This window comes from Apiospora aurea (genome assembly GCF_038362705.1).
Source record: "Apiospora aurea strain CBS 24483 chromosome Unknown utg000004l_segment0_segment0, whole genome shotgun sequence".
NCBI classification, from domain to species: Eukaryota; Fungi; Ascomycota; class Sordariomycetes; order Amphisphaeriales; family Apiosporaceae; genus Apiospora; species Apiospora aurea.
This window is the reverse complement of record NW_027117391.1, coordinates 306,111-332,511: the sequence shown is the minus strand read 5'-3', so window position 1 is coordinate 332,511 and position 26,401 is coordinate 306,111. Positions and strand designations below refer to the sequence as shown.

At 51.1% G+C, this 26,401-nt stretch overlaps 11 protein-coding genes across 11 annotated transcripts; 2 read left to right on the top strand and 9 right to left on the bottom strand.

Moving 5' to 3' along the window:
* Positions 1 to 190: 190 nt before the first annotated feature.
* On the bottom strand, positions 191 to 1,405 carry PG986_004943 (Aldo/keto reductase; the record flags this gene model as incomplete). The annotated part of the gene is made up of 5 exons (XM_066841165.1): positions 191 to 458; positions 543 to 607; positions 655 to 834; positions 937 to 1,012; positions 1,113 to 1,405. Coding segments are annotated over 5 exons (882 nt in total), but the record flags the coding sequence as incomplete, so codon positions are not given.
* Positions 1,406 to 1,889: 484 nt separating this feature from the next.
* Positions 1,890 to 2,899, bottom strand: PG986_004942 (glycoside hydrolase family 17 protein; the record flags this gene model as incomplete). The annotated part of the gene is made up of 2 exons (XM_066841164.1): positions 1,890 to 2,086; positions 2,161 to 2,899. The coding sequence occupies 2 exons, from the start codon at positions 2,897 to 2,899 to the stop codon at positions 1,890 to 1,892; spliced, it is 936 nt and encodes a 311-aa protein (XP_066701026.1).
* A 492-nt stretch (positions 2,900 to 3,391) lies between these two features.
* PG986_004941 (lanosterol synthase) lies at positions 3,392 to 5,813 on the bottom strand (the record flags this gene model as incomplete). The annotated part of the gene is made up of 4 exons (XM_066841163.1): positions 3,392 to 3,515; positions 3,584 to 3,657; positions 3,733 to 4,336; positions 4,414 to 5,813. The coding sequence occupies 4 exons, from the start codon at positions 5,811 to 5,813 to the stop codon at positions 3,392 to 3,394; spliced, it is 2,202 nt and encodes a 733-aa protein (XP_066701025.1).
* A 5,970-nt stretch (positions 5,814 to 11,783) lies between these two features.
* On the top strand, positions 11,784 to 13,340 carry PG986_004940 (uncharacterized protein; the record flags this gene model as incomplete). Its single annotated transcript, XM_066841162.1, has 5 exons — positions 11,784 to 12,299; positions 12,433 to 12,643; positions 12,758 to 13,015; positions 13,082 to 13,224; positions 13,332 to 13,340. 5 exons carry the CDS (start codon positions 11,784 to 11,786, stop codon positions 13,338 to 13,340), a joined length of 1,137 nt encoding a protein of 378 aa, XP_066701024.1.
* A 717-nt stretch (positions 13,341 to 14,057) lies between these two features.
* Positions 14,058 to 14,787, bottom strand: PG986_004939 (uncharacterized protein; the record flags this gene model as incomplete). Its single annotated transcript, XM_066841161.1, has 2 exons — positions 14,058 to 14,384; positions 14,470 to 14,787. 2 exons carry the CDS (start codon positions 14,785 to 14,787, stop codon positions 14,058 to 14,060), a joined length of 645 nt encoding a protein of 214 aa, XP_066701023.1.
* Positions 14,788 to 15,790: 1,003 nt separating this feature from the next.
* On the bottom strand, positions 15,791 to 17,450 carry PG986_004938 (cytochrome b5; the record flags this gene model as incomplete). The annotated part of the gene is made up of 4 exons (XM_066841160.1): positions 15,791 to 16,215; positions 16,317 to 16,784; positions 16,860 to 17,126; positions 17,231 to 17,450. 4 exons carry the CDS (start codon positions 17,448 to 17,450, stop codon positions 15,791 to 15,793), a joined length of 1,380 nt encoding a protein of 459 aa, XP_066701022.1.
* A 137-nt stretch (positions 17,451 to 17,587) lies between these two features.
* PG986_004937 (uncharacterized protein) lies at positions 17,588 to 18,625 on the bottom strand (the record flags this gene model as incomplete). The annotated part of the gene is made up of 2 exons (XM_066841159.1): positions 17,588 to 18,174; positions 18,232 to 18,625. The coding sequence occupies 2 exons, from the start codon at positions 18,623 to 18,625 to the stop codon at positions 17,588 to 17,590; spliced, it is 981 nt and encodes a 326-aa protein (XP_066701021.1).
* A 442-nt stretch (positions 18,626 to 19,067) lies between these two features.
* On the bottom strand, positions 19,068 to 20,611 carry PG986_004936 (uncharacterized protein; the record flags this gene model as incomplete). The annotated part of the gene is made up of 3 exons (XM_066841158.1): positions 19,068 to 19,205; positions 19,286 to 19,933; positions 20,036 to 20,611. 3 exons carry the CDS (start codon positions 20,609 to 20,611, stop codon positions 19,068 to 19,070), a joined length of 1,362 nt encoding a protein of 453 aa, XP_066701020.1.
* Positions 20,612 to 21,054: 443 nt separating this feature from the next.
* Positions 21,055 to 22,248, top strand: PG986_004935 (MACRO domain-containing protein; the record flags this gene model as incomplete). Its single annotated transcript, XM_066841157.1, has 3 exons — positions 21,055 to 21,106; positions 21,458 to 21,995; positions 22,074 to 22,248. 3 exons carry the CDS (start codon positions 21,055 to 21,057, stop codon positions 22,246 to 22,248), a joined length of 765 nt encoding a protein of 254 aa, XP_066701019.1.
* Positions 22,249 to 23,637: 1,389 nt separating this feature from the next.
* PG986_004934 (uncharacterized protein) lies at positions 23,638 to 24,084 on the bottom strand (the record flags this gene model as incomplete). The annotated part of the gene is made up of 1 exon (XM_066841156.1): positions 23,638 to 24,084. One exon carries the CDS (start codon positions 24,082 to 24,084, stop codon positions 23,638 to 23,640), a length of 447 nt encoding a protein of 148 aa, XP_066701018.1.
* Positions 24,085 to 24,378: 294 nt separating this feature from the next.
* PG986_004933 (MFS general substrate transporter) lies at positions 24,379 to 26,254 on the bottom strand (the record flags this gene model as incomplete). The annotated part of the gene is made up of 5 exons (XM_066841155.1): positions 24,379 to 24,600; positions 24,803 to 24,980; positions 25,042 to 25,811; positions 25,878 to 25,979; positions 26,066 to 26,254. The coding sequence occupies 5 exons, from the start codon at positions 26,252 to 26,254 to the stop codon at positions 24,379 to 24,381; spliced, it is 1,461 nt and encodes a 486-aa protein (XP_066701017.1).
* Positions 26,255 to 26,401: the final 147 nt, after the last annotated feature.

The window sequence follows — 26,401 nt, the reverse complement described above, 5'->3', positions numbered from 1 at the left end:
GTCATCTCGGGGGTGAGCCGATTACGAGTGCGACGCTCTACCGCTGAGCTATAAGGGCTTTGCATGCGAATTTTTGCTTGGTTAAGAAGTAGGCACCTTATCCTAGATTATCACGATTGCTGGTCTTTGGTATTGCATGTCCGCTTACTTCCTCGTCCAGCACCTTCAATCTACTAAGCCTCTAGGACATCTAGAGCTCGTTGCCGCGTGTCCCCTTGACGGCAGCCCACAGCTCCTCGGCCAGCGAGACCACGGCATCCGGCGGCGGTCCCTTGCGGATGAGGGCGATCGTATCGGTGACCTGTTCCAGCTTGCTCGCACCAAGGATGATGCCGTCGTCTTCTCCCAGGGACGAGTGGTACCTAATACGCTCGGAGTCAGCCCCGTCGCCCTTTCCAAATGAAAATGTATATACAAGTACCCCCACATCAAACTGTACATTCGTGCCCTCCGAAAGGCTGGAATAGGACGGAGTAAACAGTGGACATATCGCGGAGTAAACACTGAACAAGAAGGTAACAAGCTCCTGTACTGGTACTTACGCAAGCCATCGGTACGCCACCTCGGTCGAGGTGAGCCCATGGGCCTCGACGCCGGCATCGAACACCTTCATGGCCTCCATCAAGGCCAAGGGACAATGCAAAAGTGGCGAACATACTGGCAGCCATTGAACGCCATGTGGTGGGCTCGCAGCAGCGGGAGAAGCCAATTTTCCATGCCTCGCGACCCCGGGTTATATTGCCCCTGGTAGCAGCCGGGCTTCGTCCAGCCGTGCTGGTCGCACAGCTGCAGCATCTTCTCCGGCATGGGTGCGGGCACGTTGGCCACTCCCCACTTTGTTCGAGTGACAGGCCTAATCAGCAATCATCGAGGTTTTGGAGTAGCACAGGTTTTCAGTAATTCTAATTCCAATAAAACTGCATTCATTCGACTTACCGCCTCACAGTGCCCCTGGGGGATCTGCTCGTGGAAACTCTGAACTTGCTCCTCGAGTGGTGTTGTGGGATCCGCACTATGGATATGGAGTACATTGACCTACGCGCGTAGATAGGCAGTCAGCTACGTCTCTCAACAACGCGCAGATAAGAAGTCCCGGGATGCTGATTACTCACACCCCTCCAGGACGTTGCAGGCGCTGGAGGCTAGCAGCAGTAGACGCCTCGATCGCCTGCCGCGTCAACTCGCCGCGGCCGCCGCTCTGGCCTACGTCCGAGACGATCTTGGTGTCGATTAGGAACGTGTCGCTCCCGGCCGCGTCTTTCGTCTCACGGAGAAGCTCTTCCGCCCGCCCCGGATCGCCGGGCAGGTAGCAAGCCGCCGAGTCCAGGCGGGTGACGCCTAGATCCCGGAGAGCCCGGAGCAGCTTGCTTACGGCTTCGGCATCTTGCCATGCCGTTTTGGGAAACTTGAACGAGGCCGTTCCGAAGATGGTTTATGGAGGCGCCATTGGTGGTGGAAGAGACGAGCTGTGGAAGAAACGACTATGTTTGTTTGTTGAAGGGAGGTCGTGATCCAGCAGGCTCAAGTGGATTTTCCCGGGAGGCCCCGAGTTAGGCAGCAGATACCCCCTGTTGAATCTATTCAGCCTGTTACCCCAGTCCGGGGTGACCCAAAGGGGTAGAAGTACCTAAGTATCTGTCGTACAGAAATAACGCCACAAGGGAACGGGGTATACGTTGTATCCAACACGACATTCCCAGGAATAAAACCGTCAAATTAAGAAATATCACTTCTAGAGCTGCGAGTAACACGACGGCTTTCGGCCGAAACTGTATGGTGCTGCTGATACTGGCTCCTCCCTTGGATAACGATTAGTTACAGTTGATACAATGTATGTACGCTCCCCCCTTCTCCAAGCCGGCTTTTGTGGATCTGGTCTCCGACAAAAGTTAACAAGTCAGGTCGAAGTACGGCGTGCTGCTGCCCAGTGGCGTGACCGCAAACGATATGTCCGTCTGCGCCGTGTTGGCATCCTTCAACGTGTACCAGAACGTGTTCCGGGAACCGAAGAGCCTGCATCCGACATCGTGCCAGTAGCGCCTGGCATTGCCGAGGTTTGCGACGGCGGCCCCGGAGTTGGGTCCAACTTTCGCGGTCCGAATATGTCAGCGATCCATTGCAGCAAGAACAAAAACAGAACGGGAAAGGGGCGTAACTTACCATGCGGCCAACCCGTCTCCGTGACCCAGACCTCCTTCCCGCTAGACACGCTCTCCGTCTGCGCCAAAGCGGACCAGAAGTTATCGGCCGCCTGGTCGATCGAGTTGGGCCGGGTCGTCTCGAAGTACGGGAACGAGTTGTGCCCCAAGAAGTTGACCGAATTTGCGACGCCGCGGTTCTCGGGCAGGATCCACGCCGTCCAAGTGTCGACGTGCCCCACCGGCTTGGACTCGAGCGGCGTCCCGCGCACCCAGTCGCGCAGCCAGCCGATGTACCCCTCGATCTCGGCGCCCGTCGCGCCGGCGCCGGCGTTGTTGGCGACGCCCTGGGGGCTGCTCCGGTACAGGTCCTCGGACCCGACGCTGATGCCGACGATGCGGTCCGCGAGCGGGGCGCCCAGCTCCCGCACGCCCCGGAGCAGCGCGTTCAGCTCGTTCTCGTACGCGGGGCGGCCCGCGCTCGCCCAGAGGCCGACGAGGATCGAGGTCTGCGTGTCGACGGCGGCGCGGAAGGCGGCGATGGGGTCCGCGGCCGTGCCGCACTGGACCGAGGTGTAGAGGCGGGCCGCGGTGAAGGGCGAGGTGCCCGCGAGGTTCTTGGCTTCGGTGAAGAAGCGGACGAAGTCGGCGTAGCCGCGGCACGAGCCGTCGTTGTTGGTGGAGCCGTAGTTGAAGCCCTTCAGCTGGGCCGAGGCGAGGGACGCCGCCAAGGCTAGTAACGACACGCTTTTAGACCACATGGTTTTTTTTTCTCTCTTTGTAGTATTTGCCCTCAAGGTGGCGTGAATGTAGATGAGAGAAAAAGTACGAGGGAAGAGGGACGAGTTACTAATCTAAATGCCTCCTGAATGCATGTCGCAGAATGATACATCCCACGAGCAAAACTTGAACCGTTGCTTATATATATATGTATGCGTATCATCATCTCCCCAATTCTCGGATTCCCGGCCCATTGCATGTGCACCTGTTCGTGTTCAATGTATGACGTGGTTGAGGCTCGTATTGTCTTAGAGCCAAGACCTGTGTGCTACGCGCAGCGCGCCCCTATTGGATCGCGGGGTGGGATCTGCATGTTCTAGCTGAGGGCCAAGCTGCAAGCGCTACACCCGAAAGACACGCTCTGCGACATTGGGTGGTAATCGATACGGGATTTCAGTTCCTTCTGTTCCGAAGCTCGGCAACTATCGCGATGGTTATATCTGGGCTTTTCTCCGTACCATTGACCTACTTGTTTAGAGGAGAGATCGAGTCCGATCATTTTCGTCTTGGCCTTTAAGCTTGGGCATATACCACGCATTGTAGGATCCCAAGGCCATGACGGTGAAGTACAGCTTGTAGTTCGGATACCCGATCATGCTTTTCAAGGCAGTAACGAATGTCAGCACACATGCCCTTTTCGAATGGGAATCTTGGCATCTACTTACCAAGTCTGGTTGAACACCCCTTCGATGCCTTCTTGCAGCCATTCATCACTGGGTTGCTGGCGGCTTCGGATGAGCTATTGTGTGAAATATCACGCATGGTCAGATCATCACCGTCAAGTTCCGGCCTTGGAGATCCATCGTATACTTACCTCTAAGCCCCTGTGTATCGGCAACGGATCGGGATATCCCGCATGCATCAGCGCCATGACGGCCCACGCCGTATTGACGACCTGGCTCGTGGCATCGTGCTGGACGTAGCGCCGCTCGTCGCACGAGGAGTGATGTTCGCCCCAGCCGCCATCGTCGCGCTGCTTGCTGAGCAAAAACAGACAAGCTTTCCGCACGCTGGCGCTGCTGTTATACTGCTCCCCCGCCGCCTCGAGGCTCTGCACCGCGAAGAAGGTCGCGTACGTGAAGCAGATGGCCCAGGCGCCGTACCAGCTGCCGTCGGGCCGCTGGCGGGACCTGATGAACCCCACGGCTTTGTGGATGGTTCTCTGAATGTCCCTTGAGCGGTACGCGGGGAAGTGACGCTGGAACCGGGCCAGGGCTGTCAGGATGGCTGTGGTGCATTCGGGGTACGTGCACTCCACCATGATCTTGTCAAAGACCTCGGCCGGGTTCAGGTGGTGCAGGTACTTGCCGCCCCGGACGAGCTCGTAGCTGGCGTAGCCGCCGTCGGCATTCTGCATGCCGAGCAGGGTGTCGACGCAGTCGAACAGACGCGAATCGTCGATCAGATATGGGTAGTTACTTAGGTTCGTAGATCCATGTCAGTATTGACTCTTTCACTTCTTTGTTGCAGTATGGGGGTTGGATACTTCTCTTACCATTCTTTTTGCAGCATGAGAACCGCCTTCAAGCCTTCGGCCGCGCAGTCCGACACGATGTAGCCGTTGCTCTTGGTACTGAAGGGCCAGCCTCCCTTACGCGGGTGCCGGTGGGGATCGTCCAGGTTATCCCGCAGCTGCGATTTCTCGAGAAAGTCTAGCGCTCGAATGAGCGGAGCCCGGAACCGCGGGTCCGTGGCTAATCCGGCCTCGGCCGCGGTCTGCACGATGAACGCCGTGTCCCAGACCTGGACGCCATTGGTGCCGCCGCACGTCATACCCTGCTGCCCGAGACACATATAGACCTCGACCTTCTCCCGGTGCCGCCGGACCCGCTTCGAGTCGGGCCCGTCCTCGAAGTGGGCCGCGACCATCTGGAAAGCTTTGTTGACGGGCGCGAGGCAGTTGTAGTTGGTGTTGCGCTCCTCGTTCCGCATCAGCTGCGAGACCCGGCGGTCGGCGAGGCGGTGGAACCAGCGCGGCCGGAAGAAGTCGAACCAGATCCGGATGAGGGCGAAGCAGCACAGCAAGAAGGGCGAGATCTTGCGGAGCGAGTCGGACGGGGCCGTGTAGTTGCGCACGCGGCGGAAGTCGACGGATCGGTACGGTTCGGTGTAGATCTCCTCCCGGATCTCCCTAAGTAAGAGGTTGAGCGGGATGGTGCATTGGTTCGACCACAGGTACGAGGTCGGCAGGTATACCACGCGGCACTGCGCCCACCAGCGCCATGGGTGGAACGGCAGCCACTCGGGGAGCACCCATAGATCCGTGGGGATGCAGTTGACGCCCTCCCAGCCGTAGAGGTTGAGGCACGCAAGCCAGATCTTTCCCCATTGCTGGATCCCGGCCGCGCCGCCATGGGACAGCAGGCACTCCCGCGCCTTAGCGAGCAGAGGATGGTCCTTGTCGTGACCAAGAATTCGCAGCATGACGTAGTAGAGGCCCGTCGCGAACACAGTCGACTTGCCCTCCAGGTGCAGGCCCCAGCCACCGTCCTCGTTGGCGTGGTGCGCGAGGTAACGCGTCATCTCGATCTTCCACTCGTCGGGGATCGGGCTCTCGGTGATGTACATGGCGAAAATAAGCCCCGGGAGCAGGAAACTCGGTCCGCCATAGTCGCAGGCCCAATGGCCCTCGGGCAGCTGCACGCGCGTCAAGAAGCTGAAGCCCTTGCGCGCAGCATCGTCGGACGGTGCACCGTCGTCTTGATTGGTAAAGCCATTGATCGTGGCGTCCTTCTTTGTGGAAATGGGGAGTCCCAAAAGGTACTTCTCGGCGTCGCTCTGAGGAGATTCCTTGCTGTCGGCGTCGCTGAGATAGGTCCAATGCGAATCGCCAAGATCCGTCCGCAGCCGCCAGCGCGTCAGATCCGTTGATGCCGCAATTTCGACATTCGCCATGGTGTTGGGGTTTTGACAGAAGCTCAATTGCATGTACAGAACCGCATCGGCGCCTTTTTCTACTGTATTCACACCGGGTGAGTGGGTAAACGCCGACGCGCAATCGGTGTCAATAAATGGGAATCGACATGGCCTCTTGGCTACGGAGAGATTACGAGTTCAGGTTGCGAGAATTGTCATCCTAAACCGCCGCTCAAACCCCAAGACGAAGTGCATTATTGGCCTTGCTGCCAGGGTTGATAGCCAAGGTGGAGTGATTGTGCTGACAGTGGATACAAGGGGGTAAGATCATCCGGAGTTTCTCAGCGGCCAAGTCGTTCTGGATCTATTGGAATAAAGGACCTCATTCGGGTTTAGCTCATTTGATGCATTTGCATATACTTATATAATCCTGCTCGTCAAGACTGGAAAAGGGGTAGTAATTCCAGCATCACCCGGGATATACATAGCCCCCAGTATTCAACTTATGAAACCACGATGCATGTCCACAAGTATCATCGGACACGAGCAAGAATTCATTTGCACGCTGTGCCAATCTAGTACACCGAAAGCGAACCCAGTTTAGCTATCTACCTAGTCTGATGCTATCTACAGCAACGCCACCTGGCAGAGGAAGTTGGGCCCGTCCCAACGTCAGTCGGGAAGCATCCGATCGATTGGATCTATCGATGGAACCTGCCAATGCTCTGCAGTTTCCCGCACTGATGAAAAGCGTCTTGACAATCCTCGTGTCGATTTCATCGCTATCAGACAAAGGATGACCATCGAGTCCAAGCAAGTCATCGCAGCACTGCGCGCATCGGTCAAATACTACCCATCTGCCAGTTTGCAAGCCGAATCCATCAAGATCTGGTCTCCTTTCTGTGCCATCGCACATCACATTGCGGAGCTGGAGGAGTACAAAGATTCTTTGAGGGGCAAGGAAATTCTGGCTTCAGCCCCTGAGGGCCAAGGGGAGCTCTCAGATGTACAGCGCAAGCTCACCATCAACCACCTGGGCCAGCCTCTGGAGTTTATGAAGACCAATATCTTCAGTCATCAGCTTGAGGCCGAGCAAGCAAGGCACGCGCAAAACCCCCTGATGTGCACTTTCTCGATGCTTTGGCTGTTGTATGAGCCTGGCACCACAGTCTACATCAAGAATGACGCGGGGAAGACTAAGGACGTGTTTACTCTGGTCAGCCAGCTGAGCTTTTGGGCCGCGCACGTCCCCTTAAAGGGGCTAGAAGTATACGTCCGGTGACGGCCCCCTTTTTTATATATTAGCCGAAAATTTAGCAGTGTGTTTACTTCGACCTTTTGGCTGAAAGTAAAAAAAGCCGGCTGACCGTCGTCTCGTTTTTTTTTCGTTTCGTTTCGGGACCGGCTAATCGTATTTAATCGTATCGACGAATTTTAGCTAAATAATTTAGCCGAATTTAAGCCGGCTAATTTAGTTTTTTAAAAAGTATTATAAAACGTAAAAGGTACTATAGAAAATATTATAAAAAGTGTTATAAAGAGTATTATTGTTTTAAAAAAGTATTATAGCTTAAAAAAGTATTATATAAATAAATATAATATTACTCGCGTTTAATTTCGTTCGGTTTTCGAAGTAATATATATTAAAATTAATAAATATAATATTATTCACGTTTAGCTTTTAACGTTTACATAATTATATACTTAACCTCTTAAAATATTATTTTTATTTTAAATAAACTTTAAATTTATTAACTAAAAAAATACGTAAATCGGCCGATAAATTAGGAACTAGCTAATTAAAATAAACATATCCTAAAAACGTATTTATTTTAATTAAATAACTAAGCTTTTAAGCCGCGTATATTCCTTTAAAAATATTAAAAATATACGTTTAATAACGGCCCCCCTTTTTTTATATATCAGCCGAAAATTTAACAGTGTATTTATTTTAACCCTTTAATTAAAAATAAGAAAAACCGGCTAACCGTCGTCTTATTTTTATTTTATTTTATTTCGAAACCGGCTAATCGTATTTAATTATATCGATAAATTTTAATTAAATAATTTAGTTAACTTTAAACCGGTTAATTTAGTTTTTTAAGGGCGTTATAAAACGTAAAAGGTATTATAAAAAGTATTATAAAAAGTGCTATAAAAATATTATAATTTATAAAAAGTATTATATAAATAAATATAACGTTAGTATTATTCGCGCTTAGCTTTTAACGTTCGTTTAATCGTATATTAACCTTTTAAAACGTTATTTTTATTTCGAATAAACTTCGAATTAACTAGTTAAAAAAGTGCGTGCGTCGATTAATAAACTAAAAACTAGCTAATTTAAATAAACACGTCTTGAAATATAACCCTTATCGATTAACCCCCTCTTTTTATTAATCTTTTAAATAAATATTACTTAAAAATGAAATAATAAATTAAATAAATTGTGTTTATATCTTACGCTAGTAATTTCTTATTAAACGTATATAAGTATAAAAACTTTATTTTAATGGCTATTTTATTTAATTAAATATTTAAAGATATATTATTATATTAAAAAGTTTTATTATTTAAATAACGTGGTTTATTATTAAATCGGTTATATTACTTCGCCGATTACTTTTTTTATTTTTCGCCCCTTTTATATAAATTAATTTAATTATTACGTTTAAAATTAATTAAAATCATTCGCTATTTAATTCCGCGCTTAATTTTATATCTTTTTTATATATTCACGCATTATAACTTATTTCGCCGTAAATTTTATAACGCCTGCCGCTCATCGCGCGCCTTTTCGACGAACCCTTATTTTCGCTTTCATTAAACGTTAAACGTTTTTTTTTTACCTTTTCGTTTTATAATTATTAAGGTTTTTTAATAATGAAAGTTTTTTAAGTTAAATTCGCGATTTTTTAACTTTTCGGCGTTTAAAAAGTAATAAATTAGCTTCTTTTAATATATATATTTTATTACGTATAAGGGTTATTTTATAAGCTATTTTAATTAAATTTCTTATTATTTAGTATACCGTATTTAAAATCGGCGTCGAAAAGTTTTTTTAATAAATAAATACCCTTTTTTTAATATAAATAGAATATTTAATTATTTATTGAAGGTTAAACGGCGTTTAAAAGTCGTAGGTATTAATTATTTTTAAACGGGATAACGTGGTTTATTACTACGCGACGTATATTACTTAGCGACGTACTTTAATTTAATTTTAATACAATTAAACTTTAACGTGTAATACCTTTATAATTATAATGCTTAATTAATCCTAAAAAGATCGGATAGTTTTAATAATTTAAGCGATATAAAACGGACCGATTTAAATAAGCTAAAAAACAGGAGTAAAAGCTTATAATATATCCGAATTAATTTTATATTATCGAATTCATAGCTAAGTTTTTAAACGTAAAATTTAATCGAAACGATATAAAATAAATCTAATTAAAAAGGAGATACTTTATAAGTATATAATTAATCTAAATATTTAAAGGATACCTCTCGATTTCGTTAATGTAAAAAATATAATTAATCTTTTTATCGCGTCGCGCGGCGGCGACCGCGTCGGTAAGTATTAAATTAAGCGCTTTATTAATTGTAACCTAGATTTAAAGATTAAAATAAATCGTTAGTACGATTATTAAAAAACTTTTTACGAGGATTTTAAAGTTATTTTTATTTAGTTTACGCTGGTCGCGAATATAAAAGCGAAATACGGGATTATCGACGAAAATATTTAGAATTTCGACGAAACCGGCTTTATAATAGGTATAATCGGGTTAATACTTATCGTAATACGCGCTAAACGGCGTATAAAAGCGAAATCGGTTTAATTTAATAATTAAGAATAAATAATAACGATTAAATATATTAATTTATAAAGTTAATATATTTCGCTGTTTTTAACCGTTTAAAGCTAATATTACCTCGCGAACTAGTCCCGCGAAACTGATTTACTGGGTAATTAAATAATTAAGCCGATTTTTAATAACTGGATTAATAACGAGATAAGCTTAGACTAAATTAAATATTTCGATAAATATACTAAATTATAAACGAAAGGTCGTTACCGCCTCTTAATTCTTAATAGCTATAAGAGCTATATTTCGGCCGAATTCGAGGTATATTATTAAAATAACGATATTATTACTATTAGTATACCTCTCTATTTATTACACTTATTTTAATCTCTCGATATAGTATTTTATTCGCTTTTAAAGCGTATTTATTTAAAAGAAATCGAGCTATTTATTAAGGCTTTTATAAACTATATTACTAAGCTTAAGTTTTTTATCGCCTTTAAAGCCGTATATTTTATTATTTTTATAAAAGCTAATATTAAATCTAGATTTAACGTATTTAATTTAATACCTTATAACCTTAACGAGATAATTAATAAACTAAATATACGTCTCTAAACGACTATATTTAACCTATCCCGTTTAGGGACAGTTAATACCTATAACCTTTAAACGCCGTTTAACCCTTAATAAATAATTAAGCATTTTATTTATATTAAAAAAGAGTGTTTACCTATTAAAGAAACTCTTTAACGCCGATTTTAAATACGGTAGACTAAATAGCGAAGGGTATAATTAAAATAGCTTATAAAATAACCCTTATATATAATAGGATATATATATTAAAGGAGGCTAATTTAATATTTTCTAAGCGCCGAAAAACTAAAAAATCGCGAGTTTAATTTAAAAGAGCTTTTATTATTAAGGAATTTTAATAATTATAAAACGAAAAAGTAAAAAGGAAGCGTTTAACGCCCAATAAAAGTAAAAATAAAAGTTCGTCGAAACGAAGGGCGACCGGTAGAAAGCGTTATAATATTTACGGCGAGATAGGTTATAATACGCGAATATATAAAAAAAAATATAAAATTAAGCGAAAAATCGGATAACGAATAGTTTTAATTAATTTTAAGCGTTATAATTAAATTAATTTATATAAAAGGGTCGAGAAGTAAAAAAGGTGCGTCGCTAAGTAATATACGTTACGTAGTGATAAACTACGTTATATAATTTCGAAATACCTTTTTTTTAATTAACGTTAATCTTCGTTATAAATATCGAATTTTACGTCGTAAAATTCGGCCGTTTAATCGATTATTAATCGTTAATTATAAAACACCGAAAGTTTTCGTAATAACCCTTTAATTAATAAGTTTTATAGGGTTTCGCGTCGCTTAAATTATTAATTCGAATTTATTTACTAATAAAAAATTAAGTATTATAGTTATAAAAATAAAACGTATTAAAATTTAATAGGGGATATTAATTAAACTAGTAACCGGCGAAGTAATATAACCGACTCAGTAGTAAACCACGTTAATAATTTTTTTAAATTTTAATATTAAGTGCTTAATTTCTTCTTATTTCATTTAATATTTTATAAATAAAACTTCCTATTTTTACCTATTGTATTTAATTTTATATCATGTTTTAAATCTTACCTATTTAAGTGGGAAACTACGGAATGTATAAGTTATTTAGGGGGGGCAGCCGATAGGGGTTGCATCTTAGCGCATACATCTTGGAGAGTGTTGATGTCGACGACACAGTTTCGACCATCCTGGAGCGCACCCAACCTTACAGTGTAAACTTATGGGCTTTGAGCTTCGACGGCGTTAACGTGCGCCGATCAAGTTCATACTGCACTATCGGGTCTTTCGACGGTGAACGTCCTATCCTGGATCTCAAGATTGTCCCGGCATCGTTCGTCGATGCGGCAGATGGAGGTAAGATAAGACAAGAACTGATAGAGAGGGGGAGGAAATGGTACGGGATGCTTGCTGGAGCGCAGCAATGGCACTACTCTGGTGAAACCAAAGATAAAAAGACGGTCAGATGTAAACTTCGCCTTGGTGATGCAGACACTTACTAACTCAAAAAAAAAAAAAAAAAAAAAAAAAACCAGCTTGATACAAGAGTCGTGATCGATATCAGCAGCTACTACCGGGCCAATAGAGGCTCCAGAGATCTCCCGTATTCCATGGGCAACTTCAACGTCCAAGACATGGGAGAAGGTCTCGCCAATTGCTCTTGCGATAAATGCATCAGAGGGCGGCCGCATCCTCCGAAAGGATTTCCATGGACAGACTACGATCTTATCAAACCCGAGCGCGACGACCTCGAGTTAGCTGACGGCTACCCGGACAGGGACCACCGTTTCTTGCTTTGTGTTGGTTTTCTGGTCGGTTTTGCTCTCAAGCCTCGGACCTGGGGTGAGCCAATACCCGGCAAATTTGTCACTGTGGCCAAACTGACCGTGACAGAGCAACTTGATGTGGAACTCTGCAAGCCTGCCAAAGTCAACGAGAAAGCAATCGAGACCCTCGTCATGCCAGACGAGCGGAAGAGAATGATCAAGGCTATGGTGCAGAAGTACACTGGCCCCAAATCTACTCCAGGGGTTTCCACCCGAAGCTGGGGGGCTGACTTCATCCAAACAAAGGGGGAAGGCCAGATATTCCTTCTCCACGGAGGGCCCGGTGTCGGGAAGACTTATGTGAGAAAGATCCTGTCAAGAATCTACCTGTCATGTTTGCTGACGTATTAGAATAGACTGCTGGCAAGTCCAAGCACACATAGCTCCAACTGTTGTCGCAGTGGCGGCCTGTTGTCCACAGCTGACTAACTAGCTGACAGAATGCATCGCGGAACTCATCGGACGCCCCCTGCTCTCTCTGACTTGCGCCGATCTCGGCACCGATGAAGAGAGTATGGAACAGAGACTGTCCTGGTGGTTCAAGCTTGCGGAGTCATGGGGCGCCGTTTTCCTCCTGGACGAGGCCGACGTCTGGCTGGAAAGGCGGATGACCGCAGACCTGAGCCGGAACATATTGGTTGCAGGTATGCATTCACTACCATCTCCTTTTCCAACATGCCGCAGACCCTTCAGACCACCAAGTAACTCTGCTGGCAAGCTCGTGCGTTGGAAAAAAAAAGTCTTTCTGAGATGTCTAGAGTACTACCGAGGCATTCTATTCTTGACCAGCAACTGGGTAGGGACTTTCGACGACGCCTTCATCTCCCGGATCCACGTGGTCATCTATTATGAAGACGTCGGGGAACCACAGCGAAAGCAGATCTGGAAGCAGTTCTTCGACAAACTCGAGAGAGAACGCAAGGAAAGCATCATTGTCGAGTCGCGCGCGAAGCACTTCGTGCTCAACGACTCGGAGATGCGGAAGATACCTTGGAACGGGCGAGAAATCCGCAACGGTTCGTGCACTTGGACTGGGTATTGATGACTGACCGTCGCCCACGTGCTAACAATACGCGGTCTAGCGTTCCACACTGCCGTCTCGCTAGCCGAGTACAGATTCCACTTTGAAGGAGGCAAGGAGGAGAGCGACAAGATCGTCCTAGACAAGATGGACTTCGAGCAGGTCTGCCAGATGTCTCTCGACTTCAAGGCATACCTGACCAAAGTCCACTCGGGGGATGACGAGAAGGACAGGGCGATGAGAGAAAGAGCCAGAGCTTCAGAGGGGTGCTTTCCTTGTTCCGCTATGATGCTGGTTGGTAACTACGGTAGATCTGGTAGAGTATTATGCCTTTGTGTGCCCTGAGCCGAAGTTGTCTCCAGATGGCCGGCCTTCCATTACAGTCAGGAGTGAAACCGAGCAATCATTGTGACGGTGAAGTGTTAGTGGATGTGAATGCAAACCATCAGTGGGAGTCTACGTGACCACAGACTACACACCCCGGCGAGTATATGACCATTAACAAGACGCAGTTCCATCATCTCCCGCCAACTTCTTCCACAAGGCACTGTTAGTGTAGTGGTTAACATCTGCGATCTCCCTCGTCGGGGTATATTCATGGCGCCCACCTCGTCGGCGATCGTAGGAGCCGAGTTCGATTCTCGGGCAGTGCAATCCAAACAATTACTTTTTGTTTTCAGTTTCTAGATTTAGCCTTTTTAGTACAGTATTTGGCCTTTGATCTTTTGGTTGAAACTAACCCACCATCTTCGGGTGGCAATTTTCTTCAAGTGCGGTTGCTGGTTCATCTTAGAGGGGGAACCTTGTCACTCTTTCTCATGCTGTACCATCGGAGTTGCACCGGGCTATAGAAACAGCGAGAATAAAAAAGCATGCCAATATCAAGGAACACCGAAATGGTTCGTTACCAAAATGGATCTCATATGTATTCTTGACCTGGAATTGCTACGCTCCTATGTTACCTCCAGAGGCAACAACAACCCAACCAAACCATCGACGCCACCCCCACGCCACTCTGCCCCTGACCTGCCAGTCCTTCACTTCAACACCTTCAACGTCTCGCTGTACGGCAGCTTCGGCGGCGGTCCCGCGGGGTGCTCCTGCGCCTCCTCGCCGAAAACCAGGTTCGCTTTCAGGGAGTACTCCTCGGGCACGCCGGCGAACTTCTTGATGACGGCCTCGACGGGCGGCATGGCGTTGAGGTGCTGCAGCGACCCCGAGAGCCCCTCGAGCGCCAGGGCGGACCACGTCAGCAGGTGCGCCATCCCGTGCGCGTGGTCGCTCCACTGGCCGAACATGTGCGCCGCCGAGGGGTGGGCCGCGCCGGACTCGGCGATGGTCGTGGTGCGTTCCCAGAAGAGGACCTGGACATGTGTTAGTATGGTTAATCAACATTGTTTTCCATTGGGTTTGCCAGTCGACATAGGAAAGAAGTAAGAAACAACTCACCGATCCATATGCCCCCCTCAACCCCTGGAACAACCCACTCATCTTCTTCCAAGTCTCCTCGCCCGCGACCTGGGTCAAGAACGGCTGGGCCGCCGCGATGCTCTCATCAAAAAGCTGGATATGTTTCTCGCCCAACACCAGCGTAATGCGCACGGGCTGCGTGTTGTACGACGAGGGCGCGAACGACAGGACTTCCTGGACGACCTGCTCGATGCGCTCGTCGGGGACGGGCGAGGTGTTCTTGAGGGCGTAGACGCTGCGGCGGTACTTGGCGGCCGCGAGGAACTGGTCGGTGGTGACGAGGCCTTGGGGAGACATTTTTGGTTTTATGTGGTTGGGGTCTTTTGACTTGGGATTGGGATTACAGGGAGGGTGCTGAGATGCTTTCTCGCTTTCGATGTGTATGATGGGAACTGATGATATTCAAAACCCCTTGGCAAGGGAGGGAACTCGGTCCATTATGTACTTGGACAGCCTAGGCAGGCACAATACTTCCTGTCGACAGTGGCTTTTGGTCGCCAATCGCCAGATACCGCCTGCATATACCAGTCGACCAAAGCAAACACGTCCAGGACGTGTCTGTAATCGGTAAGTACACAGGCTGGCTGGCTTATCGCTACCTTACAAGTCGATGAGGTGAGCACAATGCAGCACGAGGCGCGCGGGATAGGAACTAGGGAGGCGCCAAACCAGGCTCGGCTTAGCCTTTGGACTACCCCTTTCCTTGCTGACATGCATTCCAGCCGCTTCTCGACTGGCCCATTACGGCACCCTACACCACGCCAGCATTGCTAGCAAACAAGCCACAAAGAATCTGGATTATCAATGCTTTGCAATCCAGATGCTCGCAGAGCTTGTCCCTTCCGGCCGCATTCATTCTAGCGCATCCTGCTTGTCGCTAGAACGATACGCAGGCAGTACGCGGGGGCAGCTGGCAAGAAGCGGTATCATTCGCGTGACAAGTCAGTTGTCTGCTACTACTGCCGTAGCCCTTCATGCTTGCTGTATGGCCAGTCAGTGACCAGTTGGACGATACACGCGCGGGGGACATTCGCGGGGTATTTCCCTGCCTTTCGCATCATCTTGGCATCGGCGGAGAACGCAAAGACCCCTGTGCTAGAATGTGAGCCTGTCGCAAGACACTGCAACCTCCGGTCTGATACCATTCGCTCGCTTCTGACCATCATTGCAGCCTTGCACATGAACCACCAGAATGCATGTATGTTTACTTTGCCAAATTCCAGAGTGTGATAGATTATGTTACATAAATGAAACCAAATGCCCATCCAACAGCCGTCATTACTTCTCACCCCCTCAACCCCTACGCTTCACCGCAGGTCCCGTCACATCCCCTCCCCCAACATCCGCAGCCCTCTTCCTCCCCCGCCCTTGGCACCGACGATGCCGCATGTCTTCCCTGTCGATGCCGCCCACACCCCCTCCGCCTCCCACCGCAAAACTTGATCAAGCCGCCGCAAGTCTCATCATCCTTCTCGATCCCCCACATCCTGCGTCGCAGCTCGTCGCGGGCCCGGTCCTGCTCCGTCTCGTTGGTGCCGGTGTTGTTCTTCAGCAGCTCCTCCACCGTCGGCTCCCGGCTCGCCTCGCCCGGGACCACGCGCCCGATGACGCGCTGCGGGAAGTCGTCCCAGAGCCACTTGCGGAGCGCCTCGTCCCGCAGCTCCCGGCCGGCCCACATGTACGGCAGCTCCTTGCCGTGGATGGATCTACCGTGGAGCATGAGGGCTGTTGTTGGGGGAAAGAACGGGTTAGTATTATTGCTCGTATCCTCGTCTGCGGGGTCCGGTAGGATGAAACGGGGGAAAATGGGACATATGCAAACTTACTCGTGACATCAAATACATATCCATCAACCATGACCCAAGCCCCGTGGAAGCTCTGCGGGTCATTATGCCTCGCCACCTCCCCGACCGGAATCTCGCCCACCTCGCCGGGGGCAACATGCGCCACAATAGCCTCCTTCTTCCGGTCATACACATGCACCAACGCGTCCGCGGTGGCGTCCTTGTTCCGGACGGCCTCCGATCCGTCCTTGCCGCAGAGGTGCGCGAGCACGGGCAAAACCCACGCATCGGCCTCCGTGTCGAGCCGTTCGAGGTCGAAGACCCAGCCGTGGATGGCGACCTGGTGGTCCCGGAGCTCGCCCAGCGCGATGTCGGGTACTAGCCGGCCCACGGCGAGCTCCGCGTAGTCGGCCATGGTGTCCGGCGCGTGGTAGTCGTGGAAGTTGCGCGCCTCGCGCCCCAGCGTCTGGCCCATGATGTCTCTTCCGCCCGGATGGCGGTCTACGTAATCTGTTTTGCGACCATGATAGTAAGCAACACGGTCATGGTGACGCCAACCACGAGAAGGAGGTAGATGCAACTTACTCGCAATGTTATATATGATGCCGTCGACAGCTATATACATCCCCGCCGTGGGATTGTCGTGCCAACTTAGCATAGCCGGCGAGAAAGGCGGAAGCGCCGCCTTGTCCTTCTTGGGAGCCTTCAGGCCCTCGAAGAGCGCACAGCGGAAGGGGTACAGCCGCTGCAGCAGGTCCTCATACACATCCGGATCATCGGGCAGGCTAGTTGGTCGACCGCCCGGGTTCTCGGTCAATTGGGCCTTTTCCTTTGTAGTACCAAAGCTAAACTCTACACGAGAACGACCCCTGTTAGTTACATGGACCACCGCCGGCTCCAGAAAGTGAAAATGAAAATCCAAAAGCCAGGGACGGGATATAGAAGGAGAGGCTTACTTGTGATATCGTAGACAGTCGAGCTTATGATGATCCACAATGGCATTCCCCCCTGGCCGTCGTACTCGGAGATATACTCGGGGGTTCGAGGAAGAAGAAGCTTTCCCATCTTCTGGCAAGATTGTTCCAATTCGCCTCGTATCTGATCCGCCGCTGGGTGGCCGTCATCGCGTAACTTGGGGCCAAGCGGGCTCAGCGTGATCAGCTCCCGCCGTATCATCTCGGCAGTGGGGAATCCCATCTGGAGGCATAGGTCTGAGCGAAAGGGTTTTCCCCGAGTTAGAAATAAGTCTTTTAGGGGTACACATTGCGGCGCATAGGAAAAGTGAAATGAAGAAGTTTGGCAAGGGACCGACATCAAGAGATGAGCATACTTGATATGGAGAATATGTCATAGCCGCCATCGCCATCGGTCTCAATCACCCAGAAGTCGTCGTCGTTCATGTTGTTGCCGACTTCTCCGGTAGAGAAGTGCAAGGGATAGAGAGGTTTCCTCCTCCCACGCGCTGATGCACGAGTGCGGCGTGCGACGGTGCTTGACCCATCTTGCGAAACGCGTACTCCGGTGATATTCGACTCTGGGGACGCCGGGGGGCTGGGGACATAGAACGCTGCCTCGGTTCCGGTGGGGGCGTGGTGGCTCATCCAGTTGCAGACGGGGAGGTTGTAGTAGTTAACGTTGACCTCTGACCCATCCGTGATCATGGCCCAGTTGTCGTCGTATTCGGGGATCTGAAAATCGAAGTCGGCCCACTGCCCCTGGGTCTTGGTCGTGTGGTGGTGCACCCAGAGCTTCTGGAACGTGTTGTAGCACGCCAGGAGCCAGCTGTGAGGCACCGCATAGGTCACGCCCATGGGGCAGAACCGGGCCCAGAAGTTGATGAGTCCATCGCTGGGGTATGTCCAGGGGCCAGGCTTGTGTTCGTCCTGTTTCACGAAAGAATCTATGGTCATAGGGTGAAGGGTTAGGGGTTTCGTCCATTGTATCGACGCCGACATACTTGGATACCACCAGATGTCTGGTCTCGGCCCCTTCCTGTCATACGCCCCGGGCATAACCGGGATCGATGCCATCATGAGTGAGGCGATGGAGGCCCAGAGGTTCATTGTGGGGCCCAGCAACGGGTCGAAGCCCTTGGAGTATTTGTCTTCGCCTATGGCATTGATCATCTTCCAAACCAGCATGGTACACTCGGGGAGCTCTCGGCGAATGTGGGCTTCACGAAACTGGGCGATCCATTCCCTGGCGCTGACCACGCTCCACGGGCTGAGGGACCACTTTTGGTACTGCTCTTCCCACCACGGCCGGGTCACCTGGTTCCATGTCGACAACCATTGCCACTGCCGCTGGAACTTCCTATAATGCGTCGACATTTCGGGTACCGTGTCCTCCATCTTGGTCAACCGCTGACTGAAAGTCCTCGAGCCATAGTTGAATTGATAGTTTTCTAGTTTTGAAGCCAGAACCTTCGGGGCCCGAAAAGCAATGGGCCCCCAACGCGGGACTGTGCCACGCCAAAACTCCTCCGAGAACATGGAGGCGGGCCACACAGCCGGAAGGGAAAAGTAGCGAAAGTCCGTGGGAAGCATGAAGTGCCACGTTTCAGGTAGCGTGTCCCATTCCTCCCACGGATAAGGCCAATTCATGTAGATCAGGTGTGTGTTGGCACCATTTCCATACTCCAGCGTGTCATCATTTAGCAACATCGAATCAATCACTCGACTGAAGAAAGTTGTCTCGAATGACATGCCTGCCTCGCGTCCAAGGACGGGGAGAATGTACTGTGATTGTCTATTAGGTGGCCATAGCAGCATTGAAAGGGCTTCGCATGAAAGATTAAACGCACTGGATCCTCGCCGTTTCCCTGGTGGCCACTACGAAAGCCGGCTTGTCGCTCTCTACCATGGAGAATACAGTGCTGGTAGAATCTGGGTTAGTCTTCAAGCAAGCATAGACCAGAGATGTTGGCAAAGCCTACCGAGAGTTCATGAAGTATCTGTGCAACCACGGCGTGAGCATACGGTATCCGACGCATATCCAGAGGGTTCGCTTACCGTAACAGCCATGGACATAAGGGCATTGTATCGTTCAAAAGGCTTCGATTCCGTGTTGAGGAGACAGCGTAGCGGAGCAACGTGGACTGTACAAAGCAAGGTATCTGCAGGATCCATCTTGAACTCGTCGCCCGATATGGGGCCTAACGCGGCGAGTGCAATCGCAGCCGCGTCCATCACCGAGCCGTCGGGCCCCGGCGTCTGAGCGACGGTCTGTGTGACCAGGTCCTCAATGGGCATGAGCTCCTCGAAGTCCTCGATGCCCTCGATGTCCTCGAAGCCGGTCAAGTCGGGATTCCCGGCCGTGTCTTGTGGCTTCTTGACGTAGCGTGGCAAATTCTTGAGGTTCCTGGTCGTCTGCAGGGCCGGGGCAACGGCGCTAACGTCACCTTGTATCATCTTGCTAATATGACCGGCCGCCTCGTAGGTGAAACCAAAGGCCGAGTAGCCATAAATACCCTCGCCCTGTGTTATGCTGGCTTCATCTACAAAGCTCAGTACACAGAATCGAAGGGCATCATTGAGTGCTGCCCTCATCTCGGCGGGGGTTGCTCTCGCGGATGCCGGACGTTCAGTCATAACGCCCGGAGAGTCAATCTGGTTCTTGGCACAATGGGCGGCCATTGTTGAATCAATATCCGACCATTTCTGCAACTGGCTAAAAAGGACAGTATCCAGCCTGTAGCATGGATGTTAGCGACGATTCGGCGGAGACTCGGGCGATGGTTTACAAGAGGTACAGGTATATACAGACCAAGGATGGCGGGACTCGATGATGGTGTTCAAGACGCGGTTCACCATCTCTAGCGCTATCCGCACTATCCTCCAGATGGCGGGATTGTCGACGGTCCACCAGTTGTTTGGGTGGTTGTACAGATCCGGGTGAGGATTGGGGATGGAGGAAAGGGCGTCGACTCGGCGGTCGAACCATTTGGATCTTTTCAGGAAATCCAGCCAGCCGTCCTCGTTGACTTGGATGAGGTTGGGGTCCATCTCGATGTCGTTGCGCTTCGACAAATCGCACAAGTCGTCGATCATGGCTGGCAGGCGCCAAGACATCATGCCGCTGCGCTTGATTCTCTGGTACCGCTCCGCGTAGAAGAGGATATCCAAATTCTGCGTGGAGGGCAAGGGCTCCTCGTTTCGGGGGATCCGTCCCAACTGGTCCCAAGGTACGTAGGGCCTGGCGGGGGCCAGGCCGGAATGGTGTAATCCATCTCCAAGCTGTCGAAAGAGAGGGTCGTGGGAAGGATAGAAGTGTTTAGCCCAGGGGGATTCCGGGAGTAGATTAAAAGGCCGCGCGGTAGGTATGGTCTGGTCTGTCATAGTGGAAGTATGTAAGGGTGCTGCCGCTGTGCTCTTTTTCTTTTCCCTCCCCTTTTCAATTCCAAGCACGAAGGAGTAAGTTGTTTTCAAGCGAGGGAAAATATCATATCATGTCGTGTTGCTCCATACAAGATGGGTCTGACATAGTCTCGCCAGTCATGGCACGACCTGTGTCGGGGAGACGAATGCATTGTCACTATCACGGGTTCCTTTGTGGTCCATTTCCGCATGCGACTAGAGGCAATGGAACCTCGGATTCCTTGATTGCGCGGAGTGCGGGACATCGATTGGAATAAGATTGAGACTGATCAAAATTCGACTAACTAGCATATGCACTTATGTATTTGCAGGCAGTTGATTAATCAACATGGTGGATTGGATGTTGAAGATGGTGAAGTTGATGCTTCCCCATTTGATTTGATGGACTACCCATGTTGGTTGCCATGTTGCCTCTGGCCTGGATCTGGAGGGTTGAGTTACAGTGGGTAACCTTGGGTAACTCCGCTGCCAGGTGCTTATCGATTAGCCATAACCCATGCTGAGAGGTCTCCTGCTTGCTACGTCACCTGCGGCTTTGTTTGGTGGGAGCTTCCTGCTCAAGGCGCAATCGCAAAGAGGCCGATTTGGATTGAGCACAAAACCATTTATGTCTCCCACTTGCACCGACCGATTACTACACAATTGAATACTTACTTGCTCAACCAACTCCTAACTATCACACCTCCCACTCCCACACACATGCTCCGATCCTTCGCCACCGCTTCGAGAAAGATGGCGCCCATCGCCGCCGCCGACATCCCCTCGCTGGGCCTGCTGTACAAGCTCAAGAAGCTCGACAAGGCCCAGACCACCCCGGTCGCGGGCGCCTCCCCCAGCACAACGACCGCATCGGCCTCATCCGCGGCGACATCACCACCCTGGCCGTCGACGCCATCGTGAACGCCGCCAACAACTCCCTCCTTGGCGGCGGCGGCGTCGACGGCGCCATCCACCGCGCCGCGGGGCGCGGCCTGATCAATGAGTGCCGCACCCTCAACGGCTGCGACACGGGCAGCGCCAAGATCACCGACGCCTACAACCTGCCCTGCAAGAAGGTCATTCACACTGTCGGCCCCGTCTACGATGACCTCCGACCGGAGCGCAGCGAGACCGCCCTGCGCGGCTGCTACCGCTCCTCGCTGGAACTTGCGGTCCAGCATGGCCTCAAGACCATCGCTTTCAGTGGCATCAGCACGGGCGTTTACGGCTATCCCAGCTTGGATGCCTGTCAGGTGGCTTGTGATACAGTCAAGCAGTTCATGGACCAAAATGGGAAGAAGCTAGACAAGGTTATCTTTGTGACGTTCGAGGCCAAGGATGTTCGGTCATACGACTCGACTCTGCCGTAAGTTTTCCCTTTTTCATCCTCAAGACTGATTCTTGTAGCCTGAACCGCGCTAATACTTTGCTTTGAACTCCACAGTCTCTACTTCCCGCCCGACACCGAGACCTCAGTCGACCAAAAGAAAGCCGCCGAGGACCAGGCCGCTGAGGCTGAGGCCACAGCCAGCAAGCTTCCTGATGTGCCCACCACCGACCCTGCTGAGGCTGATCCCGATCACGCGCAGAAGAAACAGAAACATGATGGAGAGTCTTAATTTCCTTCCCTTCACCAGAACAACGGGTAATACTTAAATGGCCAGAATGACTTCATGATAGGCACGGTAGCATGGCGTTGGCGTTAATCCATGATCAGGAATACATGGATGGACCTTAGGATACTGCCCGACGGGGGGGGGAGGATTGCATAATACACCAGGCCTTTTGCCTCATTGCCTTCATCGGCATTACGAAAACCAATTGACCCTGTCGCTCACCATGTGCTTGTTTCCCTATCGAGAGAGGCCTGTCGACGTCGAAGGCTCGGAATTATTGTTCCCAGTCGCCTGGAGTCCCACTCCAGACCATCTGTCCAGGACACTGTATTCAACTGAGGGAGTCTGTTTAGGTTTGCTGAGACTGAGGAACTACTGGACCTTCAAAGACACTGCATTCAATTATGCGACGTTCATGCCACGGTAGAGATGTACTTATATATGACTGGACTGTCTAACCCTCAGATGTTTCCCTTCGACTTCGCATCACACCAAATCTACCGCGCTACATGTGCCATACCGAGCCTTTCCCTCTGACACTTCAAGATGGACGGCAACAGTAAGCAGCAACACGATTATCCCCAGCCCAACCAATATGCGCCAACTCCGCCTCTGCATTCCCGTCACCCCCAGATCCAGTCTGAACTTAAAGGTCCGCAACGAGCAGCAGCCCCTCAGGGTCTCCCAGGTGGCTGCCTCGATACGAGTCCCAAACAGAATCAACAGATCGAACAGCATGCCGCCGCATCGGAATGCCCAGGCTGCGGAGCCATTCTTCTGCCGAAGCCCTCGGCAAACAAGCCCAGTCATTTGGCCGGGGGCGGCGGCGCCCAGTACGACGGCGGTAGCCGCCCAAATCAGCAATGTAACGCCTGCCGCCTTGTGAACAATAGCCATCAGCGGCTGCGTTCTTTGTCTTCTCCCGCAGGAACGGCCCTGGGCGCGACCAGCAAGAAGTTCAAGTTTGCTGATACAGATGCTGATGATGAGGAGGGGATTGAGGAAGAAGAAGAAGAAATGCCGGTCAGCCTCAGGAAGAAGAAGAGCGACTCATCATGTTCTCCTCGAACGGTCCTTGGCAAAAGCAAGAAATCTAAGTTCGTTGATTGCGATGTCGACGAGGAGATGCCGTTTGACGGCGCAACCCAAGCTGGAGGCGCCACCACCACCATCCCGTCTCCTCCCGGCGTTGTTGCTGTCGTCACGACAGATAAAGGAAAAGGGGAAGCGTCGAAGTCGACACCTTCTTCATCAGCAGCAGCAGCAACAGCAGCAACAGCACAGGGGCCAACCAACATCATACTCCGCCTTCGTGGCGGCGGTGGGCAACAATCGCACAACCAACCGATCAAGCCTCCTGCTACCAATGCGACGGCGGCTTCAACATCGCCGTCATCGTCCACCACCACAACGTCTACTCCCAGCAACGCCGAAGGAGAAGCCTGGTGGAACATCCCCTACAAAACCGCCATGCCGATCCCTAAGTCCTTCTTCCTCGCTGCGCGCCAGTACCTCCTCGGCCTCCGCACCGCCGACCAGCTCGCGCAAGCCCACAGCGTGCCCATAAACTCCTTCGCGCCCGCCCTGGAGCACGGCGTCGTCGTCTTCGTCGGGCTCGCGATCCCGGGCCTGCAGCCCGTCCTGCGCAGCGAGGAGGCGTGCGCGCGGCTGCGCACGGGGCTGGAGCTGCTCGCGGTCAATACTGGCAGCAACAGCAAGAATACGGGACGTGCTACGGCGCCGAAGGCGACGGAGTCGTTCTTCTTGGAGCGGGTCGTGGCGGAGAACCCGGGGTTCGCGGTGCTGGTGCGGGATCAGGGGGATGAGGGGCCGGTTCATGGAGGGGTTGGGTCAATACACCCAGACCGTGAGGTTTTGAGCTATGGTTCCTCTCCTGGACTGACTAGAGCATGCCATCTCAATGCTGTACATCAAAGATCTGTTGGTATGGCCAGCATCTCTACACAGATAGCCGTGGTGTCGCCAGACTGCAAAGGGGAGCCTGATCCTAGCCAAGGTACGCACGATCCCAAGGAAGATGGCGGGCGCAACGCAAATAGATCTTCTTTCGGTATACCAATGATCTACGTATCTCATTTGTTTCTTCTGATGATCCACTCGGTGACTGTTAACTCATAAGCCATACATGAACGTGTGCCTCTGATCCCCGCGACGGACCTGCGACGCCCTCTCTTCCGCGAACCGACGTTCGTCCCAGGTGGCTATCTCTGCGGCCCGCTTCCTGTTCTCGCGTTGGTACATGAACCGGATGGATATGAGACCGCAGCAACCTGCGACCATGATGCAGATGGTGATGATCAGGGGTACTTCGTCTGCATGGGAGAGACGGAGAATCTGGTCAGTAAGTGCTTAGTCAAATAGCATAGCCACGTGCCTCGGAAACTACTCACATCTAGGCGCGTACTTATCCTTAAAGATCTGCCCCGCGATGACGCCCGCCACATTGCTCCAACCGTTGACGCCGAGCATGACGCTCCGAGCCCCCCTTCCACGGCGTATTGCCCGCGAGCCACACCGCGAGTAAGGGGCCGCCCACGAACACGCCTGTCATGCACACGTAAGAGAACCCGTAACGCAGTGCATTCTGGTCGCTGACGGCCATGACGATACACCCTACGATCCCCAGCAGCATGCCGAAAACGGTGTGCAGCGAGCGCTCGCGGAAGTGGTCGCTGGACCGGACGATAAGAAGGAGACCAATGACGCCGCTTCCGCTACAGTGTCAGCAACTCAATTAACTAAACATCAAGTACTAAGGGTAAAAAGGCAACTTACGCAATAAACGGCGGCGCACTCATCAGCGTCGCATCATTCCCCGAATACCCCATCCCCTTGACCACGAGCGGCAAAAACGTCGTAAACGCCGTGACAGGCAGCACCGACGTGACATTGCACAGCACCGTCCCCAGCTTCTTCCCATCCGTGATCACGTCCAGCACGTCGCGCCGCGTGACCATCGTGCTGGGCGCGTCGGCCTCCTGCGTGCCGGCCAGGTCGACCTCCATGCGGTACAGCGCGTGCGCGCGCTCGGGCCCCGTCAGGAACCAGGCCGTGACCAGGCGGCGGGGCAGCACGAGGAGCGTGAGGAGGCCGAGCAGGACGGTGAAGCCGCCCTCGAGCAGGAAGACGGCCTGCCAGCCGTGGATGTGCGGGGTCTCGAGCTTCAGGAGGCCGTAGGCGACCAGGCCGGAGAAGGCGCCGGCGATGGAGTACATGCCGGAGAATAAGCCGACGCGCCATGCTGTTGGGTTGGGAATCGGGGTCAACACGTCAGCGTTAATGAACCAGTGGTCTACGGCTGACTTACCGAGTTCTGCCTTGGGATAGGCCGTCGACATGTAGTAGTTGCCGATCTGGGTAAACCCGGCCTCGGCCGCGCCGATGAGCAGACGCAGGGCGATCAGCGTGCCCGAGTTGCGGATCACGGCATGGCACATGCAGAGGCCGCCCCAGAGGATCAACTGGACGGTGAGGAAGTACTTGACTCCCACACGTCGGGCCAGAACGACCATGACGGGCTGCAGCACGACGTACGTAGCCGAGAACTATTTTCTCGTGAGCCTCATGCATGGAAACCTGGTAGTTTTGAAGATTATATCGTCCTATCTTACTAAAGAAAGAGAATGCGGGATGGCGTCGGGTCCCAGATTGGCATCTTTTGGGAACGAGCTGGTAGCCACGAAACCGATGTTGGTCTTGTCGATCCCGCAGAACTACACGACCAGTATAGCTCATAGTAGTCAGCTTGGAGCTTCACATAACACAGGCGTACCCAAGTAGGTGATATTGGTTCGCTTACGATGAACCCGAGTGCGAGAAGTGACAAGACGAAGCAGTCCAACCTGCGGTTGACGCGCTTGTTGAGCGCCTTCTCTTCGTCCGTCACGGGCACGTAGTGCGACTGAACACCGCGGGCGGTTTCGTCGAGGACGATCTCGAGGTGCTGGGCGCCGAGCCCGCCCTTTTCGGGGACGATGGCGCGCTCCATCGTTTGCTGGCTTTGATGTTTGAGAACCGCTCCGTGGAGAGTATTCTGAAGCTTCGGCTGTGGCAGAGATTATCTGGACTCCTGTGAACAATATCGGTTTCGCTCTTCTTAATCATGGGATACCCAGTTCACATCTATACCCTGAAT